This window comes from Balearica regulorum, chromosome 7, assembly GCF_011004875.1.
Source record: "Balearica regulorum gibbericeps isolate bBalReg1 chromosome 7, bBalReg1.pri, whole genome shotgun sequence".
Lineage (NCBI taxonomy): Eukaryota > Metazoa > Chordata > Aves > Gruiformes > Gruidae > Balearica > Balearica regulorum.
The window spans coordinates 18,280,078-18,303,611 of record NC_046190.1 but is presented as its reverse complement, the minus strand read 5'-3'; the positions used below and the strand labels follow the sequence as shown (position 1 = coordinate 18,303,611).

General features: G+C 35.1%; 1 protein-coding gene across 2 annotated transcripts in view; it reads left to right on the top strand.

Moving 5' to 3' along the window:
• The window catches only part of MYOF (myoferlin), a 70,914-nt gene that overhangs the window by 29,802 nt on the left and 17,578 nt on the right, over positions 1-23,534 (top strand). For both annotated transcript variants that reach the window (XM_075758248.1, XM_075758247.1), the window contains exons 16-35: positions 160-242; positions 2,471-2,509; positions 4,809-4,933; positions 5,414-5,530; positions 5,895-6,072; positions 6,466-6,590; positions 7,078-7,184; positions 9,409-9,601; positions 10,629-10,784; positions 11,807-11,938; positions 13,337-13,500; positions 15,312-15,426; positions 15,547-15,652; positions 17,678-17,820; positions 18,117-18,290; positions 19,359-19,470; positions 20,859-20,936; positions 22,722-22,903; positions 23,000-23,158; positions 23,318-23,416. In XM_075758248.1, the coding sequence (XP_075614363.1) occupies positions 160-242; positions 2,471-2,509; positions 4,809-4,933; positions 5,414-5,530; positions 5,895-6,072; positions 6,466-6,590; positions 7,078-7,184; positions 9,409-9,601; positions 10,629-10,784; positions 11,807-11,938; positions 13,337-13,500; positions 15,312-15,426; positions 15,547-15,652; positions 17,678-17,820; positions 18,117-18,290; positions 19,359-19,470; positions 20,859-20,936; positions 22,722-22,903; positions 23,000-23,158; positions 23,318-23,416 (2,587 nt within the window). The remainder of the gene's footprint in view (positions 1-159; positions 243-2,470; positions 2,510-4,808; positions 4,934-5,413; positions 5,531-5,894; positions 6,073-6,465; positions 6,591-7,077; positions 7,185-9,408; positions 9,602-10,628; positions 10,785-11,806; positions 11,939-13,336; positions 13,501-15,311; positions 15,427-15,546; positions 15,653-17,677; positions 17,821-18,116; positions 18,291-19,358; positions 19,471-20,858; positions 20,937-22,721; positions 22,904-22,999; positions 23,159-23,317; positions 23,417-23,534) is intronic.

The following is a 23,534-nucleotide window of genomic DNA, read 5'->3' as shown; positions in this document are numbered from 1 at the left end:
GTGACTAGCCATTACCACCTGTGTAAGTAAAATTAAAGCATTCCAGGTGATATAAAATGTGTGTGCACTGTCTTGGAGTGCATTTAGTCACTGGTAGCTTGCCTCTGTGTAGGATGACCAGCATTACATTTAAATAAAATCTGTTTTTTCTTTTTGTAGGGATCGTCTTACAAAAAATGATGTAGTAGGAACAACATATTTAAGTCTCTCAAAAATTGCTTCTTCTGGAGGAGAAGTTGAAGGTAATTGATTGAGCAGTATGTTACTTACTAGCTTCTTCTGTGCTGTGATGAATAGCAAAGATCAATGTTCTAAGCAAGTATGTTTTCCTATAGTTCCTCAATTCTGTGGCAACAAATTTTCTGTTTCTGGAGTTTTCAAAACAATGCTCCTAGAAAACATACTGTGGGACTTTTCAAAGTAAAGTATTAAGATTTTAATGTTTAAACCACATCATCATGGAAATAGCAGTAATGAATTAAAAATTCAGTGTCCTGTTATATATATAAAACTAATGAATTAAATATGTGAGTCCTTTCCCAAATTCAGAAAACTATGTGATATCGCAATCTATCACGAGTAAGATATGCAAATTTACTAAGATACTTAATAAGACATTTAATTTAAAAACAATCTGGAGTCACTGTTTCGGAATCACTACTTCATTGAGCACTAGTAGACAAGACTTCTTTTGACACCTTATAAGTGTGTCTGTTCTTTCTCTGAGAAGAAAACCTAAAAGCTGGGGAATGTTCCTGAGTAGTTAGCCTACAGGAACTATCTAGAACCACCTGCTCATTTCCTGTATACTACTAGGCTACTTTCAGAAGCTGGGGGAACTTGGATCAGTCTCTGCTCTGATCAGTAGCTTACTAGAAATGGGCACTGCATCTCATTGCATGAGTCCTCCAAATTACTACTGAGTAACCTTTATTTTAGTAGTTTCAACAAATGAAGATTTTCGTTGCAATGCTATGATCGCAGGCAATTAATTTATGTGCTTCAATCAGTATAGGTGACTGGATATGTAATTTCATAAAAACTAAAAAAACAAAACTGATTAACTACAAGGAAACAAATGTAGTTAGGCAGGATATGAAATTCCTAACATGTTGTCCCCATTGGACAACACTTTTGTAATAAAACTCTTCTTTGCAATGTTATAAGAAACATTTTTTGTGCCAAGATTTCAGGAAATATTTTTTTTAAATCCTGTTACATTTATGTTCTAATATAATATTGTGATTATTGGTTATTTCTTTGTGATCTACATCTATTATCTCCTCTTCTTGTTATAGCAAGATCTTCCATACAATTGAGCCAGCTCCATAACATGGATTCTGTGTTAATTTGCCAGAAAAAAACTTTTATCTTTCTAATGAACACAGCATGGTATATTAGTTGTCCGTACAGAATTATAAAGTTCATGGCTAAACAGCCTTAACATTTATTTATCTATCTACACGAGGTTGAAGGACACTGGCTCCAAACCATTTCCACCATTGCCACAATTAGACTCTAAATTACTATTTTTTTCTGTTGTGCTTATGAAATCTGTCTATGTACTTGTCTGAGACAGACCAGTTTGTCCTTAAGTCACTAGTGCCGTCAGGAGTTGAAGAACAAAATTAGTGGCTCCAATCCTGTAGTGACTTGATCAAGTATTTATCTCGTTGTATGGAACTGTATTTTCAGTCACATAACTTTAAGCTTATAACCCAGTACTCTTAAAAGTACTGCTGTTGTAGTAAGACTTTGTGCAAACATTCTGTTCATATATTCTACACACAACCAGAGGCAAAAGAAAGGGAAATCAAAGACAGAAGGGCTGGGCTGTTGAGGAAAATTCAGCTCTGAAGAGATCACTTGTACTACCCACATAAGTGTGTAACTTGAACTGCTGCTGAGTCACAGATCATTTATATTTCAAACCTAGGCACTTAGTAACTGAGAAAATCTTACTCAGATTCTGTCTTTACTGAGGTACTGACACTGGAATAGCCATTTCCATGTAAAATCACAGATTCTCTTCCCTTGAGACCAGTGCCATGCTTGAAGCCTGTTCTGGCTTCTGAAGGATTAGGAAACTGAACTAGTCTATGGTCTTCAGTAAATGAAAATATCCTAATGGGCCCTGAAATGTAGTGGTTTTCTTAAATGTTCGTAAGATTTAAAAATAATTTTAAAAGTAAGTTTTTATTCTGTGGGGAGAAGAACTATAAGAAGCTGAAACAGAAGCATCAAAACAATATATTTTGTCAGCTACAGGCTTTTTTTTTTTCTCTTTGGAATGTGTACAGGAAGAGTAATACCTTCATATTTTAATCAGGAAGCAAAATTCTAGCCCACATGAACTTTATTTTTTCTCAGACCTTCAACTTTCTTTCAAAAGCAGATTGCTTTGTGATGTATTTGTTTTTAAAATGCTATTGGGATTTGTCATGTAATTTCTTCTCTTTCCATAATATAGAATTTTCATCTTCGGGAACAGGGGCTTCATCATATGAAGGTTTATATCTTCGTCTGTTATTGATTTTTCTTTCCATTGCCCAAACTGAGAAGTAATGTCTAAGAAAACCCATCATCTTAAAACATATTTTTTAATAATTACTTGTCTAAAAGACTTAATCATTATGATTAAAGAGTATCAAACATAACTAAGTGTATAAAACAGTTTTGGCACTGGAACTGGTTTGAAAATATTTCTGTTTGGCAGTTGCTTCAAGCTGTGCTTTAGAGTTGAGCATGCAGTTGCTTCAATTATGAAGTGCTTAGTCTAACAATGGCTTGCAATTTTTAACTTGGCTGTGAGATCGCAACTATATTTGCAGCTGCAGACCCCTGCAGAAGTAAATAACTGCCTAAAATAATTAGTGGCTGTTTTGCTTGTGCTTAGCTAGCTATATAAATAAAGTCTGAAAAATGAAATCTGCTTCTTTTAAAACCTGGAGAGACGGCTTTTTACATAACTGTCTAGGTTGATATCCAGTTTTGAAAGACTTTGTGGTAAATATTTATATAGTGAGAAATAAATACAATTGGAGTGCATTTGAAAGGTAACAAACATTCATCAGCACAAATACTTTATTTACTGTCTTTCTTTCTTAATAAAGTAATTTAAGTTAAAGGCTGAAATACAATTTAGGAATCACTTTCTGTAATATGTGATCATCAGCCTTCTAAATGTAAACAAATACAAAAAATATTCTTTTTATTGCAGGTTTTGTGTGTGTGTGTGTTTGGGTTTGTTTTGTTTTAAAATTTCTATTCTGTTTAAGTTATTAGCATCAGTAAGTAGTGAATGTATTAATTCAACACAGATTTGTACCTTAAATCTAGTCATATGGAGCTCTTATGTGAGCAGTTCAGAGTTAGAATTTTTAAAAAATTGGATGGTATTCCAAAAAGAGTCTGAATTCTTGTTCATTCAAATTTTGATCTGTTTCTGATTCAGATGTAAGGATGCGAAAGTATCCAAATGCAAAATAGAGCAAATGTTTATATTTTGTAGATTTTATGTGACTTTGTGTTGACAGGAAATTACATCAAGACATCACATTCATTTTTATTATCCATTTGTGTCACTCAGTAGTCACAGTGGCAAAGTCATTCAAGGCATAACCCTTTATTTTCACTTATCTCAGCCATCCTTTCCTGTGATAAATGCATCCTTCTCTTTGCACTACTCATCAAATTTATCAATCAATAGTCTTGGCATGTGTTTGATTGTTACTGAAAGAACAATTAACTCCCTTAAGTATAGATTTTAACTGGCTCTAAAAAAAATTTTTAGAATCTCATTCATCTAATAAATTTGCAAGGCATGAATGCAAACTCAAAAGATAACTAGTAATACAACTAAGGCTTTGCTATATATATTTTTCTGCTAAAAAGCAGAACACTGTTCAAAACCACAAAGTTATGACAGTAAGCATTAGCAATGGAAATACCTTTTCAAGTTCTTAGATATCTTGAATATCTGAAAATAAACAATAGCTTTGATGTGTAGTTTCCTAGTTTAGCTATTAAAACTGACAAAAATATCTAAATCTTTATTAATTCTTTTTAAGCTAGATTAAGACACTGGGAAATTTTACTTTGTTAGTCATGGAATAAGAATAGTATACAAATTAGAGCTTACTGTCATCAGAATTAACTGAGAATTAATTGAGTTTGCAGACTTTCAGTCTTGTATGGATTTTAGCTTACTGAAAAGGGAGTTTCTGAGAAACAATGTGCTTGTAGCAGTTATGATTAGAGATTGCAGTAGCCTGTGTTTTACCCTGAAGTATAACAGATGAATTATATTAAAAATTAGAACAGTATGATTAATTATGCTAAACAGTAGGGGGTTTTCCCACTACGGTGTGGATCTGTTTTGTAACTATTTAGCTAGAACAACGGTCTATGCATTTAAATGATTGCAAATGTTGTTTTACGCAGTTTCATTTATTTCTAGAAAATATGTTTTCTGTTAACATAAGAGTATATTACTCTTACACATAAAGGAAAACCTGGTATTTGGAGTGGGGCAGAAGTTCTGTTTATTCTGTGGGGTTTTTACTGCATGGAGTAGTACCTAGTAAGAATTGTACAGTGAAGGAGGAGGTTAGGAACAAGTACAGTCGCTGGTATAATTACTTTAAATTCATATAGTATACCCAGAAAATAAAGAGTTCTTACTTTACTAATAACTAATACCTAACTAATATCTAACTATTGTAGTACTGGGTTTAATATTAATGTTAATTGTTCTTCTGGCTCTGAATGATAATTAACAAAGATATAATGGTAATGTTTTCTGTTAGTAAACACTGGAGAAACTGAAGTTGGCTTTTTACCAACATTTGGGCCGTGTTACCTAAACTTTTACGGAAGTCCAAGAGAGTACACTGGATTCCCAGACCCATATGATGAATTAAACTTTGGAAAGGTCAGATTCTTTATTCATTGTTTTTAATAAAAGGATTCATCCCAATTGTTTTTAATCAATGAATGAATTTATTTTAATGTTGGGGTTTTTTTGTTTCACATTATACTCCCTTTGATGTTTCTTTTTGAATACTATTTTATATTTATGATTAATAAGGAAATATGATAGTATTTTCCATTCTGATCTGGTTTTGTTTTAAAGGTGTTTTTGAAGGAGTAGCAGTGTTTTTTGATGATTTTCACTATCTGCATCTCTGCATGCATTTGTATTTCTTATTTCCTTGTTTTCATAGATATATATTTTTCACTTCTAGCATTAAAGCCAACTGCTTTATTTCATTTGTTCAAATACGTACATCCATGCCTGTGCAGAAGTTCTGAGAATACTTTAGTGAAGCCAGAATCATGTACAGCTAAAGAAAGAGTATGCTACTTTAGGAGAAATATATAAAATTGAATTAAATGTCTGATTATCTTACAGGGAGAAGGAGTTGCTTATAGAGGGAGAATTCTGGTTGAACTATCTACAATACTTGAAAGCAAACCTGTTAATAAAAAGTTAGAGATGATTCCTAATGATGACTTACTGGTTGTTGAGGTAAACCCTTGTTTTATTGTGAGCGTTGGTAATGGAGATATGCTTTGGCTGGTTATTTTTGGAGAATGACCTACCTTACTAAAATTGAAACAATTTAGTTGAATCTCAGAATTGAGAGAGGTGGTTTTTGATGGTGTGGCTACAAAAATGTCATACCCTTGTAGCATGAAATGTTAATTTGAAACATGTTTATAATCTCATATACAGTAATTTATTATACATATATTATATCTTTTTGGTTTCTTCTCAGAAACTAGTAAAATTATTAAAATTATTATTTCCATTAAGAAATTGCTATTTATTTCTGTAATTGTGGATCCTGTTTTACAAATATTGAAATACAACTAAAAATTTCTTCATGTAGAAATACCAGCGCAGACGAAAGTTCTGCTTGGCTGCTGTGTTTCATTCTGCTACCATGCTGCAAGACACTGGTGAGCCTATCCAGTTTGAAGTTAGCATTGGTAACTACGGCAACAAGTTTGATACCACCTGTAAACCTTTGGCATCAACAACTCAGTACAGTCGTGCTGTTTTTGATGGTAAGGATGCTGTTGGTATGGGGATAAAATCATGTAAAATTCCCTTTTCCAGGTGCTATTTGATAGCTTTGGAATGACAGCCGTAACTGCACTAAAAACTTAATGAAAACGTGACAGAAAAGAACACGTTGCTCTTCACAGCTTTTGAGGTGAAGTTACGTTTATGGAATACATGCTGCAAAGCCTATTGAGGTCATTAAAGAAATTTTCACAGAATTCAGTGAAATCTTTTGACCATGTATTAGATGTGCACAGGAAAATAAGTTTGGACTAAGCTTGTATGTTCTTAATGAATTGTAGTACATAAATGAAATAAATATAGCAACTTGTGCAGTGTATAGTATGTATTCTTGCCATGAATTCTAACTCTAACATACAGATGTTTCACACCAGGTAATTATTATTACTACTTGCCGTGGGCAAACACAAAGCCAGTTGTAACACTGACTTCCTTTTGGGAGGACATAAGTCATAGATTAGACCCTGTGAATGTAATACTAAACATGGCTGAAAGACTGGTAAGACACTTAAGATTTTTCTGTTGTTCACATGCTTTTCTTTTTTTTTTTTTTTCATTTAGAGGTATAATCAAAAAGTGACATTTTAAGCAAATTATGGAACAGTTTTTCTGATGTTTTTCCCTCCTTTTTTCCTATTCAAAATTAAACATAACTCAGTGTAACTAATGCCACTGCTAATCATAGGTCTGGATTCTGGCAAGAATCTGCAGGGAACTCCCACAGGAAGGAAGAGTCTTCAGTGTTGGTTAGGGGCATGTTAAGTCTGTAGAACTGCAATTTGCTTTGGAAGTTGGGTGCAATATCATGTATTGTTAAATATAGTGATAAAGAACATAGTCCTGTTAAATATGAATCAAGTTTGAACATCTGAGTCTTTTTTGATTTGGGCTTTATACATACAAATAAATAAAAGTCTTGAAACTCATATTGACCATAAATCACAATGGAAGTTTATAAGTGCAAATCCTTTTCTTTTAAATTCCAGCAATCCAACTTAGCCACCTTAAAATCAGGAATGCAAGCTAAAATTTCTGAAAACCGATTAGCTGAGATGTGGTTGAAGCTGATTGATGAACTTACAGAAGATATAAGGTAAAAGTACCTTTTTTATCTCTTATGTTATCATTCTAAGCCTGCTCAGAATCTTCACTATTGTGCCTTTACTAAGTCAGAAAACAAATTCTAAGGACTATAAAACTGATTACCCCTATGAACTGACCTGAGAACTGGAATTCCAAAAGTCTCTGAAAGCAGTAAAACAGCATGGATATTGCCAGTGAAGTCATCCATCTAGTTTTGTAATCCTCTGTTATCTTAGTCACTGACAGTAATAAACCGGCATCTGTTGGAAACAATCTTAAGGCAGGACTGTTCTGCAAATTTGAAATTGTGGATCTCTGCTGCCTTCCTACCATCTTGCTGCTTTAGGATTCCTCATATACCCTTTGTTTACCCATGTTTCAATGTTATTTCTGAAACTGAAGAGGGAAGAAATTCTATGATTTACTGGTAAGCCCAGAATAAAAAAATTAAAAGCTATTTAGAGCTTAAGGGCCAAAAGATGGTATTTTTGAGTAAGCCTTTAGTCAACATGTCTGTATGTATGGGAGTGTTCAGAGAAGGCAACAGGAGTCAGCACTTACGGTTTCGAAGAAGAATAAATTCTAAATAGAGAGGAAGGAATTGTATGAGAAAGAAACATTAATAGAAGGAGACATTGAGGTGGGGAGAGACACTTGAAAAACATTGAACAAGTGAGTGATGAAACAGCACAGGAGAAGGAAAATGAGAGAACAGTTACTATTCCATTAGAGGAAATAACAGAAAACATGAAATGAGAGACCAAATTCATCAAGCTGTAGAGGGAATAAAAAAGTGAACAGAGGAAAAAGCAAACAGTGGAGATCAGTATATACTAGCAAAATATTACATGATAGAAAGTTTATGTCAGAATATAAACTACTAACTTCATAGAATACCTGCTGTGATCTGGAAGAAAGCAGAGAGAAAGAACTGACATATTTTAGGAAAGAAAAATGTGAAGGGCAAACTCTTGTCACATGGAGCCATCTACTGAGTGTAGGAACTTCAGGTTTTATATCAGTCATGTCAACGCATCCTCCTGACACATCTGTGCTTTTATTAATTCAGTCCATTATTTTATAAAATATCTTTTCACTCAACAATTATGGAGCAATAGCACCTAGATATATCAACCAAATGAGCTTCCTATTGTTCATAGGATATAATGCTCTTTATGTTTTTTTTTTCCAGCAAACTCATGAAACCTGTGTCAAAGACATAATTCCCTCCGTTGAATTCATAGAACAGTTTTCCTTGCCATGCAAAGTTAGGAGTTTAAATAGTGCACTGAAAACTGTCTCAAACCTAAAATGAAGTGACTCTCTGGAAGTCCTGATCTGGTACATTTGAATCACGTATGAATACTTGCATCCAGGGCAGGCAGCACTTGCATTCAGATTAGTAGAACCAACTATAGTGGAAGGCACAATAATCAGTATCAAGGTTTTACAGAGTCAAAGCTCCTAGAATTGCATGGCTTGTCATTAAAAATAGGTCAGAGATGAGTCAGGCTTTTCAAACTTGGCAATGTCTTTGGAAATTTTTTTTTTTAAAGTATGAAAGACCTCTTAATGAACTCTGTTAAAGGGATAAGGTCATTGGTCTTTGAAAAGCTGCATTTTCCTCAAACCTCCACCAACTCAAAAAAGCTCATTTTTCCTGGGCTCTACTGTGGTGCTATAGGATTTCTTGGTTCCATTGAATAGTTACTCTGCCCTCTGGTGACTCAGAAGTTCTGTGTCATGGATTTCTTTTAAAGTTCTTCGATGTTTTCATGGCAGAGGGTTAGATAACTAGTCATAGACACAAGCCGTATTTGTATATTGAGTTTCTGAGAATTTACAGTTTTCAGTGAAGGAAAGGAACCTAAGCTTGGTCTGAGGGCACTGATTTAATCTTTGAGATGTACATTCTGAGGCAATAATTTTCTAATTTGAATATATAGGGAAATGGATTTTGCTTGGTTTGGTTAGCTGCAGTTGCATTAAAGCATACACCTCAAGCTATTCTACATTGGTGCTTGTTATGTAAGCACAGCATCTCCCTTGCTTACTGTAAACACTTTGTCAGGTGGAAATCTGCAGAAACAGATGCTATAGCACTATTCTGGTGGTTTTCAATCACAGGAAATAATACCACTCAATCTGTTGCCACTGTGTGCATGTCCGCCTTTAGTGTGTGGCTAAATAAAATCCACTTAGATTATTAATCATAATAAATATTCTCTTTTCAGTAAACCATTTCCCCTCATAGAAGGCAAATCTAATATTACAGTACTTGACACTCAAATAGAAAAGCTGCGCCTCAAGTCTCTCAAGCAGATTGGAGAAGCAGCAGCAAGGATGAGAAATGAAGCTACTGATGTGAAAGCCACTCTGACAGAAATTGAGAATTGGTTGGATAAATTACTGCAACTGAGTGATGAGGTTAGTACTACACAATACCAGTGATTCAGTTAGTTTAGAAATAGCAGTCTAACACAAACTTGTGTGATGTTCACTGCTGATCAGGCAATATCCACTCTCCTTGTAATTCTAGATTCTGTGAAAGTAAACATGTTCCCCTCTGTAATTAGGATTTACTTAAATACAGTGTTCTAGCGTGTTAGCTGTCTTCACTGAGAATGCGTGTTGGGAAATAACCACTTTGTGATTTGTAGAATAGAGACTATTCTGTTTAAAGTGACAGTATTTTGTCCTTTCCTTTCTTTCAGAATTGCAAGTCACATTGCTGGTTCAAGGACTGCAGGATATGTGTTGTACTTCTGCAGCTTGTTAGCCATAGTAATCAACTTTTAACAGAGTTAAATCTGTTTGTTTCCATGGATTTTAAATTTTCAGCAACATCTTAAGTTTTTATCTTGTAATTGGTTTTTACAACATTGTAGTAATATTTAATTTTTTCTTTGTCACTTCTGCTTTGAAAAGTTACTGATTAAAAAAAAAAAGCAGTTAATTTGGCAGACTTGCAGCCAGCATACAAAGGTGTGCACGAAGCTGCAAAAAGGTAGTAGGCTGTTTCTGTTTTCTGCTAAAAGTCTTATAAAGATCTACCCTTAATGTGAAAGCATTACAAGTACTTAAATATGTAGCAGGACAATTCAAAGCATTAGCATTTGGGATCAGTCACTATAGTTGCCATAAAGGAATTGAGATACAAAATATCTAGAAAAATTTGCAAAAGATATAGGAACTGTTTATTTTAATAAAGCTTATTTGCTTTCCAACAATCTGAATGGTATTTTTAATGATTGTTTCAAAACTATATATTCCATTACTTGCAAAGTAAAACAATTTCCTCTATTTATCATAAAATCATGTTAATTATTTCTTCTAAGTGATAAATCCTTTGACATAAATCCTAATTTATGTTTCTGTTGTCTAAGCATTAGATTAGTTTAACATTCTATTAATTACCATTCTTAACTTTCTTTTCCCCACAAATATTCCACAGCCACAAAACAGTATGCCTGATGTAATCATATGGATGATCCGAGGTGAGAAGAGACTGGCTTATGCTCGTGTTCCTGCACACCAAGTGCTGTATTCCACAACGAGCCCTGAATCATCTGGTAAATATTGTGGAAAGACCCAAACGATCTTCTTAAAGGTACTTCTCCCGCCTTAAAAAATAATTAACTCCCTAAACTGTGATGCCTTTTGACGTGAACATGAAATGTGCAAACAAATTATGAACAATGAGGTGTCAAAATTCAGGACAGATTAAAAGCCAACTGCATATAGCCTCTTCAAAATATTACAGAAGCTGTAATGTAAAGTTTGTCATAAGCCAGTTAGAACCAGCATCAGCCCCTAACTCTGAGGTTTTCTGAAAGAGATCAAAATTGTGATAGGACTTTTAAAGTGTTACTGGGGTTGGTGTTTTTGGGGTTGGATGTGAATGAAGACTTTTAGAGGGAATAATTAATATAAATCAGAAGTTCCAAAAACCTATTCAAAGTTTTGGATGATTTTCCACAAGTAATATAGAGCGTGTCTACACCCAGAAGTTCCCTAGTATGTCTGTCTGCATTGAGTCTTACTCTTCAATAGGAATGCCTTTCTCCATTTAAGTTTATATTGTCTTTAATTGGAATAAACCTAACCAGAAAAAAGGCAATCTGACTACAGAACAACAGCACATGTAGAGTTTGACAATGTATTAGTAGTTACATCGATTAATACTTCAATGCAGACAAGCCTATATCTTCATGTTTTTATGCAAGCCTCCTTATCATGCATGTTATGATGCATTGCTTCTACATTTATTGAACCATTCTGACTAATCTCTGCATTTCCAGACTCTCCTGATGAGAAACATCAACATTGGAGTTTTAAGTTATTGTCATAACTAAACATTTATTGGTAGATGAAACTTGGGATAGAATATACATGAACAGGATGATACTGCTGTTACTGTGTTTGGTTTTTACATGCCCTAGGCAGGTACCATTTAAAGAATGTTTCCTTACTGAACTATTTATTACTGACTTTTGAGGAAATGCAGTACAGGGAGAGATAAATAAATCATCTATTATTACTCATATCTCTATGTTATTGTATATATATTTTATTGAAAGCTACAATACCTGCATAACATAACAAAGAATAACTTTTTTGTTCATGTGCCAGTACCCACAGGACAAGACAAAAGATGTCAAAATGCCTGTGGAGTTGCGAGTTAACATTTGGCTTGGGCTGAGTGCAGTTGAAAAGAAGTTTAATAGCTTTGCAGAGGGAATGTTCAGTGTTTTTGCAGAAATGGTATGTCCATCATTGCTTTCTTACTTTAGATTTGGATGTGAGTGTTAGGAATTCAATGAAACTGGAGCTCTTCTGAATTTTTTTTTTTTTTGCATGCTGGGCAGAAAGGGAGAGTAGTATTTATTATACTGAAACAAGTAAACCCCATTCAAGGCAATTCATGATCGAGTCCATTGTGCCTACCAGATGAACTCCTTCAGACCAGATTCTGAACTGGTTAATCAGGTAAAAATCTGGTTAACTCGAGTGATTTCAAAGACATTTATTTTAGATTTTTATCAGTGTAATTAAGATTGGGATCTAGACCATTATGTTTTGGCGTGTGAATAACCCTTTTATTTTAATTGCTTCTTCACTTGTACAAATGAAACTTGGATACAACTGATTTTGCTTAATAATAGTTCTTTTGTAGCAGTAGAAAACTTACTGTTATAGGAAAAACTGGTCAAAACCAGTAGATTTTGCTGACAAATGGCTATAACATGATAACATTTCAATGGTAAGAGTTAACAAATTTGGGGAAAAAAATGCTTAAAGTAGTCCCACAGCATATAATAGAGATTTTGAATGATAATGGTAAGCTGCAGGTGTCTTTTATATGCCCTGTTACCTAATGGTGCATATAATCCAACATGGGCATAATAGCTAATGAAACAAGACATTTCTACAGAGGCTTATATCACCATTGCACCTATGCTTAAATATTTAGTAGTGCTGTAGTAAGTCACTTAAAATAGTCAATGAATGGTCAAAGCCATTATTTAAGTATAGAGTTTAACAGGCTATGGAATATCTCTTTTTTTGCTCTTCATACAGCAATCCAACAATTTACAGAATAGAGCAGAAAACTCAAGACCGTCATAAACTACAAATAATCCCGTTAGCATAGAGGAAAATATACTATATAAACTGGGCTGACATCAGAATCATGTCCCTAGTAGCTTCCATGATAAGGCTATTAATTCAGTTTTACATGTTACAAAAGAAGATTATTATAAATAGGAGAAGATTTGAGATGGAAAAGAATGAGGGGATCATGCCTTTAGGGAACAGAAGAAACTTGTTCATATAAAGTAATGGAATTTTATTTAACAAAGCTTTAATTTGGAGGATGTTTGACTGTAGTTGTAGAGAGGCATTAAATTGAGAAGATGGTGTAGTTTAGCAGTAGATTGTTGTTTACCAGGCAGCATAGAAGAAAATTAAAGAAAGAAATTAATGATGACATTGCAGAGTAATGTGGGGAGGGAGTATTTAATTTCAGAGGAAGGGACCATAACGTAGAATGTTTCAGTTATAAGAGTTACATAAATCTCTCCTTTTTTCTTAATTTTTTCCTTTCTCCTAAAAGCTTTTCATTATTTTTAAAGTACTGATTTTTTCTTTCTTCTCAAACAGTATGAAAATCAGGCTCTTCTTTTTGGAAAGTGGGGTACTTCAGGACTGGTTGGTCGCCACAAGTTTTCTGATGTCACAGGAAAAATCAAACTGAAAAGAGAGTACTTTCTACCCCCAAAAGGCTGGAATTGGGAAGGAGAATGGATGGTTGATCCTGAAAGAAGGTCAGATTTTTTTTTAATTTTATGCAGGTGGCAATAAAGGAGTTTAATCTCAGAGTGTAAAGTAAAAGCTCTCTGTTTTCTTGGCTGAGAAAGAGATTTTAAGCTGAACTTTCTAGGACAGCAAAAGCCAGCCAATAGTCAAAGCTAGTTAATAACACTAAAATTAACATGACCTTTTTTAAAAAGTAAAATAAAACATACAACAGAAAGAATACATCCATTTCTTAGGTACCAGCTTACAGTTTAGACGTCCCTGTGTGATGATGGGTGTATTGCTTACATTCTCTGTGTCTCAGTGCCCCATCTTTAAAAAAATGGATAATAATAGTTTTCCTTTCAGAGAAAGCTACTGTGAGGATCCCTTGTGTCTATGTGAGGTTCTCAGATCCTGCTGTGATGGTTTCAGACAAGACCCTTAGATAGCTAGATCTTCCACAGGTAGAAACTTAACCCTGGCATCCAGTATAAATCTGCAGCTATCGACACCGTTACAGCATTTGCATGGTTGTTCGCATACGGTGGATGGGTTTTTTCACTAAATGTTGAGAAGGTCCGTTGGCCTTGTTAAACAACTGTCACAGGTTATTTCTCAAACTCAAGGCAGGAGTTGTTTTCAGAGCCTCAGACTGTGGTGCCGTATGACAATTCCTCCCTGGTGGAGCAAATTCATGAGGTGCCAATCCTCCCCCAGCTCTAGCAGGTTCAGTCTTGCTCTGTTAGAGGTTTTCAGCTCCTGAGTTGTGCCAGTTCAGCTATTTGTGTTGCCACACCTTAAACAAGACTGGGTAAATTATTTGTTTCACAAACAAAAGCCAGCATGAGAAAGAGATGATTTCATTTTTTCTTAAAAGAAAAGATTCAGCCAGTTTTAAATTCTTGTGTTCTGATGGTAAAAAAAAAAAAAAAAAACCAAAAAAACAGGACTGTTGCTATAGAAGAACTGTGCAGGAAAAATACATGCTATTATTTGATCCATTTTAAAATCGTGTCAGTTTATAGGTATGAATGGATAGACTTATTTTCAAATTCAATGAATAATTTTTATTTCAATGAATAGTTTGACATGAAGAAAAGCAATAACAGACATGAAGATATTTTCTCAGATAGTGGAAAAAAACCCCCTACTGTTAAAATGCATAAGTATGTTTATGCCTTGCAATGGTTTTATTGGAAAATAATCTGCATTGCTTTATTTGACCAGCAGATGGCATTTTAGAACATAGTTTAGTGCTCTCTGAATCACAGTTAATCACAAGTGGAAATCAAGGCTATTTTGTCAGATTTAATGTACATTTAATTTCTTTTACTTGCAGGTTAGAAAAATATTACCCAACTGATTATTTGCCTTGTCAGCAGCATAAAGGGGAACAAAATTGTGTACATTGCCAAATTTTAGTGCATAATTAGGTATATAGAAATTAGAGATACATATAACTGTCATGTGCAGTCTGGGTTTTCCTACATTTAAATATATGATGTTTTTTTCTTTTTCCAAGAGGAAGTGTTGAAAGCAGGTCCTGAATAACACAGCAGTTAAAACACTCCTGCTGGTCACTCATTCTTATGAGTAATGTTCCTCCTATTGCTTACTACTACTGGAGTTACTTCTGGTTTAGGAAGACATGCTAAGAAAATAAGTAGACTTCATATAGATGAGGGCTACACTGTACTCTAGTAATAAAGAGAACTTCACAAAGATGGACAATCCAGAATTCCAGCATGTGTGCACGTTATGTACATTCTTTCTGTATATTCTCTGTAGCTAGCTAAAATATTATTGGTTTAGTATTATATTTACTTTGGACTTGCAGTTTGTTGACTGAAGCTGATGCTGGTCATACTGAGTTTATTGATGAAGTATATGAAAATGAGAGTCGCTATCCTGGAGGGGAATGGAAAGCAGCTGAAGAGAGTTACACAGATGTGGTGAGATTTATGTTTTTTCCCTGGATAAGTAAAGGTTTAAGAGAAGGAGTTCTAGGATTTGCTACAGAGTGTATTTCATCTATTAATGCACAGAACTGTTATGTTTTCCCTACATAAAAGAATGGAGAAAAAGCTCCACCGCCACGTGAGTTCACATGTCCTCTTGGATGGATGTGGGAAGATGATGCTTGGAAATCCGATTTAAATCGAGCAGTGGATGAGCATGGTAAGATTTACTGTTTATCTGCTGATTATTAGGTCAATCTGTCATAGTCTATATACTGCAGGGGGGCACATGTCAAGACCATAGCAATGTCCTGAGCATGATAGTGGTTGCCATATGGAAAAATGTCAAGGAAATATTTGGGTAACAGTTGCTTAAGGAATCAGATAAAAGGACATTGAGAAAATGTTCACTGTCTGCATCTGTTTCTATTTCTATTTTAATCACTGTTCCATCAAACTCACTGTTCTCAGTGAGCCTTCCTCGGACCAAAAGGGACTGGTATTTTGAAGAGTATGTGTAATAAACATATTTATAAGTGCCTACTAGAGAGAGAATCACTTAATCTAAGAAGCTGTACATTGGTCTTAACTGCAGCAGCAGATGACAATTTTGAGCCAAAAGGTTTGATAAATTAAAAAAATGAAGGCTAATGCAAAGAACAATCTACTAACATGAGAGGTTCCAGTTGGGCAACCTATGTATAAACAGTGAGCTTGGAAATAGAACTCATCCTTGTTTGAAATAAGTTTCCAAAACATTTTTCCCAAGTCCAGTGTTAATGCAGTCCAATGGTTAGGATCGAGCCTGTAAAATGTGCATTGGTAGCAGTAATTGGAGGGTTTTTTAGAGAAGTCAGAAGCTTACATTGAGACATCAAGCCTTTGTAATTGCACCAAGAATATGTGGCAAAGCCAAGTTTGGATCTATCTGGTAGTTTAAGTGGGAGCCTTTAGCCAGGGAAAGAGTCACCAAGCAATGCTGAGGTGAATCAGGAGGTTTGGGGATCACAGGAAATCAGGAACCTGTTTGTGTTGGTCACAGACCATGGAAGTGTGTGAAGGATTTGTGTATTGTTGAGAGCAGAATAACTGCACTGAATGTGTGTGGGAAGAGAGCCACGCAAGATTGATCAGGATGAAATCTTAACAGTATGCAACTGGTTATTAGGCAATTCTGAAATGAAAGACTCAAAGTCTTTCTGTGAAGAATCTGATGCTGCTAGACAGAGTTTTTCAGATTAGATGTATGACTAACCTGATTGGCTTAGAAAATCCTAAGTGCATAGAGCCACCATTTTTCCTGGAGTTGCTTTGACTTTTATATGTTGGTTACTTATACTAAATTAAAACTTACCAGCTTGGAAAGTTGTGATATAAACAACCTCATAAGACCATAATTTGGATTCTACAGCAAAAGGAAAAAGCAGTCAATGTCTCATGGCAAAGTATTTACAGGACATTAATTTGATGTTTTGAAAACAAATTTAATAATAAAAGCAAAAGGGAAGGTCGCGGAAGATTCTGGGAAGCCCTGAATTTTGGAAAACTATAATGAATTTTATTTTTTCTAACCTGCTGAAAACTCTCAAATAGTTATTGCTTTTAAATATAAGTGAAATAAATAGCTATTTGAGTAGAAAGAAAGATTTTATCTTGAAGAGTACTGATATCTGCCTTAACTGGAACCTCTGGTAGGAGTCTGCAGTAACTTTTTTAATAAGAGATCAATCTAAATAAAAGTCTGAGTCCTAGATAATCGACAACTGAATTATAATATGTAAAGCCAAAATACAGTAACAGGTTTACTAATTCTTAAAGTTTTATGATCAGAAATAGTTGATGTTCCTTTAAAAGCCAAACTGCTGGAGTTGCAAGAGTACACAGGAACATTCCTCTCTAATTAATTTAAAATTAAGGATGAGTTTTCCCTGCAGTGAAGTATGAAAATGTGATATCAATACACCTAACATTTGAAAAAACAAGAACAGAAAGAGGAGAACTTAAAATGTATTGTATATGTTCCAACGTTGAGATTTTTATTGTCATATATATCATAACATAGCATCATCATAAAATGTCATCAGTTGCCCCCTAGCTGTTGGGCATTTAGGGTTTGCAATATCACATAGTCTTGTGTGACTAACACTTCATCTTCTGGAAGTAGAATAACTCTGTTTCCCATGCTTTTTTTCTTTGTATCTTGCTTGTGTTTCTGGAAATAACCAACTAATCAATTCTGGTTTAGGATGGGAATATGGCATTACTATTCCTCCAGACGCTAAACCAAAGTCATGGGTTGCTGCAGAGAAAATGTACCACACACACCGACGACGAAGACTGGTGCGGAAACGTAAGAGGGATCTAGCTCAAGCAGTAACAGCAGGAAGGGTAAGCGCAAGAGAGAGGCAGTCAGAGACTTGCACATTGGAACAGTTTGAGTTTCTTTTCTTAAAACAAATCTGCATGAGATTATTAATTTCCTGAAAAAGGATAGAATTTAATACCAAACAAAAAAATCTAGAACCACCTTGTATTTTTTCATTATATTTCTTTTGTCTGTCTTTTTGTAAATTAATATTTCCAGCTTTGGTTTATGAGGGACTATTATGCCTGCCAGAGCAACTACTGATTTTTTTCATTACATTTATACAACACTGTGGATAACAAGGATTTACATCTTCCAGGGAATATCATCATATGAAGATCAAGAAGGATGGGAATATGCTTCCCTGATTGGCTGGAAATTTCACTGGAAACAACGCAGTTCTGATACTTTCCGTCGAAGACGATGGAGACGAAAAATGGCTCCCTCAGAGACACACGGTGCAGCAGCTATCTTTAAACTTGAAGGTGCTTTGGTAAGAGACAGAGTATGAAAAAAGTCTTTAAAAGTTCAATCTGTTAATTTACAGTAAATACACAATTAAGTATATCAGCTAATTTAGTCCCTGAATTGTTAGATTGATATATAACTGAGGAACTAATGCAGTTTATATTGTTTGAATTGCTTAAAGTCTGAAAGGGACCATTAAAGTCGGAGTAGAGACTCTTGCATAACATGCTTATTACTTTATTTTAAAAATTCTCTTTATTATTACATTACATGAGATTTAGAGCAAAAGGCTAAATTACTAGATGAGCCTTCTGTAAGTAAAGTGAAAAGATAGCTCAAGCTTTTCATGCACATAATTTAATGTATTAACATTAACACAAGGAACAACAGGCACTGAAATAGCTGCCCCTGATTAATATTTGCATGTATAAACAACCAAACAGAAGAAAGGATAGCGAAGTATTGGAGAAGCAAGAATGTTATGTCAGAATCATCAGAATGTAATTATTCCTCAAGTTTTCAGGTTAACATAGCTTCATAGATAAGCTCTATTTACCAAAATACGAATTGGAGCAAATAATGTGAGAAGGCTACTTCATTTTTCTGAAATAATGATTCTGAGCCTGGTTCTAAGTTTACCTTTTTTCTTGGTTTGTTTCTCTTTTTTTGCACCAAATGTTGATTTTTTTTTTTTTTTCTCCACTTAATTTGGTTCTACAAAGTTTAAAAATCCCTGCTTTAGTTTCTCTTCTGACTGTACTTCCTGTGCTATTGCTAGGGTAAAGCCTTAGAGCAGTTCTCTGCAACAGAGCAGTGCAGAAGACCTGCAACCTCTCCTGCATTAAGTGCTAGTGCATTTCCAGAAATAAGACATTCTGGAAAATAAGATGAAATGACTGGATCTGATTTCTGCACAGCTCCAATGGCAACAAGAAATGACCTTCAGACATGAGTAAACATCTTTTAAAGTACATTTACTCCTTGTACTGGAGGAGAGACTGAAACCTGTATATTCCCACGCAGAGTCCGCTTTTATCAGATTCCTTCTACGTTTGTAAATATGCAGTATCTTTTTTTCTGTATGTAACTTCAGGGAGCAGACACTAGTGTTGATGATGGAGAAGGGAAGAGTTCAGACAAAACCAAGGAATCGGCTACAAAGGTGTTTGGTGCCAATACACCACTTGTTTCCTGCTACTTTGACAGTAGGTTCTTTAATTCCTTTCTTATAAATCATGTCTGTTTCTCCCTGGTCTCAAACAGAATTGTAATTCTTTGTGTTTTACATCTGGGTTTATATACTTTCTCTTATAATCACTATCTGATCCTTGAAAGAGCCCTATTTAGGCTACTATTTTGATATTTCAGTCCACTGTCACACCGACATTTTTAAAACCTGTATGGGACAGGAATTCTAAAGCTAACTATTGCAGCCCCTGAATTTTATGTTTTAAAGGATGCATTTTTAGCATTAGGGTCACTCCATAACAATGCAGGGATCTAAGCCAGCAGAGAAGATGTATGTACAGTTAATTTTTTACTGGTTTAGTTCACTTAACCAGCTCACTGCAGGGTCAGACAAATGCCTGACCCAGAGGAAGCAGTAAGACCAGGTAGTTGAGTTGGTAAAGTGAACAAAACTGTAACTTTGCCAACCTGGAATGGCTTTAAATGCCTTGGAATCACTGTAATGGGATTCATGAAAGCAGGGACACTGAGATGGGAGCCACCAGTGTTACTTAATAGGAATAGAGTCCAATCCCATCCACTCCTAAGATTTAAAATCCTTTTTGAGGATCTCTGACTGGAACACTTGGCTTTGGACTCCACAGAGCTTGATCTCTCTGCTGGGAATGGGTGCCTAAATCTTAAATCTTGTCTTTCAGAAGCTGAGGAAGATTACTGCAGTTTCTTTTAAATAATGACTACAATAGGAGGAAAATGGCACCTTTTCCTGCCAGAGTTCAGAGGTTTCAGCTCATTGAGGCTATGAGTGGCTCAGATTTTTCCAAGGGCTGAAAGGGTTAGAGCTGACATTGTTTAAAGAAAAGCTGTAGTAACAGCCATGTGCTGTCCTGGGTTTGGGTTGCTCTCACATCTTCCTTTTAAGCTATTCCACCTTGCCTGCAGTGATTTATTTATTTATTTGGTTTTAAGCTTTTAGCTAAAGAGACAGAGTTGCAATCAGAATAATTTTCTAGAGCTAACAGCTAAAACTGTGATACTCCCAGGTCCCTGCAAATGGTCTAGTGAATACTTTACTTAAGCACAGGAATGCCCAGTTCTTGATTCTCATCAGAACAACTGGGCCATTATCACACCATTTCAAACAGGAATTTTTGAATAGAAGGGGGTTTAGACGATCATATGGTGAAAAAAGCCCAAATAGCATTAGCGAGTTTTTTCATTTCTGCTTTAAGTTGTATGAACAAATGTTCTCAGGTGCTAGCTTGCCAGTATTAATACCAAATGTTACTACAGTGCTTGTGTTTGAGTTAAAGTGTGTAAGGCATTTTTATAAACTCAAAATATCTTCATTGCAGAAAAGAAGTCTGTATAATGCAGTTCAACTCTTTTTGTTTATTTGATACAGGAGTATATACTTACCACTTGCGCTGTTACGTCTACCAGGCAAGAAATCTCATGGCTTTAGACAAAGACAGTTTTTCAGGTATGGAAAAATCCTACTAATGGTGCAGAAAACCCACTTCTGTGATGAACTAGTAACTTGATTTAGCTATAGAATATCTTAAATCCTTAAGGTCTCTGCATAGGTCCCAGCTACTGAAACTACACCATGAAGGAAGTCTCAGTTTCATTACATATGATCCAGATTTGGTTAGTACTGCCCCAGAAGCTGCCAAAAAAGAAGTACTCTGAATGTGAAGCACCTGCTACCACCAACAAATTCTCAGTGAGGGAACGGGAATTCAAATAAGGTCTGAATTTTCCGTGACCAGTCCCTTCCCTGTGCCTTAGATTCTCCTTCTAGCCAAAGCCTACATACAGTTCCTAAGCTGTCCTGCAGGACACTTGCACAAAAGCAAGGATGAAGAAAGCTGGATGGTTGTTATGGCGCCAACCGCTGCTCAGCATTCAGTGTTTTACATTAATTCATTGAGATCAACTTGTAGAAAACTACCCCGTGCCTTACTAGTAAGCATGGCTTTTGTTTATACAAGTGTACCTGTTGCCCTTTTATTTCCATCTCTTAGGTATTCCAACAGTGTTGTATCCATTTGGCATCTTTGTAGTCAGGCTAATTCAATACTCAGGTTATCAAGTATTTAATTTTTGCTTATTAGAATTAAAATTCCACTGGGAAGACAGAGAGCGAATTGAAATTAGATTCTGTAAGAATATGACTTTACACTTCCTTTACATAAGTTCAACCAATGATAAAGATGAAATGGGCGGCTTAGAATTTTCTTTTCCCATCAACCTGCATATGCATCCTTCTTTTTCTCACTGTTTCAATTAATAATTAAGTGTAATGCATTTGTTAATTTGTTACAGAAGATATAGAGCTGTAGATATTTTAGTGCTCTTTTCTGAAATGAGGAGGTTTTGTACAGCTGCCTGTGTGTTTCTGGGCTTCCTTCAATATGCAGCATTTAAAAGCGATATAAAGAAACAATAATAAATGCTTCTAATTTGCATATGTAGAATTCAAGATAGGTAGCTCATATGCAGTCACACATAAACTAGCACATCTGCATTTTATTTTCCTCTAAAACTAGTTTGAAGAGTTAGCCAAATTTCAGGTACCTGGCCAGAAGCTGTTGAAGCTGACCTAAAGATAACCTTTAAAATAGCCTCTAGTCCTTAGTAATTGCAATTTGTACAGGAAATGTTAATGACCATCACCAGATACCTTCTACAAAGCTCTTGATGATTTAGACCTGCCAAACACTGGGTCTAGACCACTTTAATCATTCAGCTGTTTCACAAGAAGAGGTTGCTATAAATAAGTATGTTTGAAACCAAACCTTGATCTGACCAATATAGCCTGGGAGAACTTGTTGTTTGGCAACTAGTCAGAACTAGAATTATTTCTTTGTATTATTTATGAGGCTGTACAGTTGAATATCAATGGAGACAACAAAAAAAAAGCTTCTACAGACAATATTTAAGAGGAGATTAGTATAGCCAGTGTTTTGTTTTAGTTTTCAGGTTCTCTTTCTGATTTTGCAAGATGTTTTATCATTTTCATTTATTACTCTGTTAATCAAGACTTGTATAAAGGAAGCTATTTAGGAAGCAAATGGAATTTGCTCTATTAAATGTAAATTATGTGTATGTGTGGGCTTTTATATAGAATGGCTTATAGAACTGGTAATGACAGAAGAAAAATAATATACTGTATTTGATAAAAATTGTGCTTATATGCCTTATGGCTTGATGGGATTTTGTTTGTCTGTAACTCTATGCTATTAATTTTTGTATGACATTTCAGATCCGTATGCTCACGTCTCTTTCCTCCATCAAAGCAAAACAACTGAGATCATTCATTCAACTCTAAATCCTACATGGGACCAAACTCTAATATTTAATGAAATTGAGATCTATGGGGACCCACAGACAGTAGCCCAAAACCCACCTAATGTTGTTATTGAACTTTTTGACAGTGACCAAGTGGTAGGTGAATGCTTTTTACCCTGACTGCTTTCTTATTTATTGATACTAATTGAGAATAACATTTATGGCTATGATGATTGCCATTTTCGGTTGCAGGGTAAAGATGAATTCCTTGGAAGAAGTGTTTGTTCTCCCATGGTCAAGTCAATCCCAGAAGAGGACATCACACCAAAACTGCTCTGGTATCCTGTAATAAATAATGGCAAAGCAAGTGGAGACATTCTTTTTGCTGCAGAACTTATTTTGAGGGACAAGGTATACATTTCTTCTATATATTTTTGTGTGCATATACAATATAGTGTGATATATATCCTTTCACAGTGAGTCATAATGTGAAGAATTGTCTTAACACTTGCAAGGTATTTCATTTAAGGAAGATGACAGAAACTAATATACGTGTTTGTGTGTCAATAGGGTGGTGCCAACCTTCCAATTCTTCCATCACAAAGAGCACCAAAGCTTTACATGGTACCTCAGGGAATCAGGCCAGTAGTTCAACTCACTGCTGTTGAGGTATGGTTTATTCTTAAACTAACTGAATACAAGTACAGTCATCTCATCCTCTATATAGTAAGTTTGTGTATTTGCTTCAGGGAAAAAAAAAACCCTCACCTCATAGTGAGAAATGTGA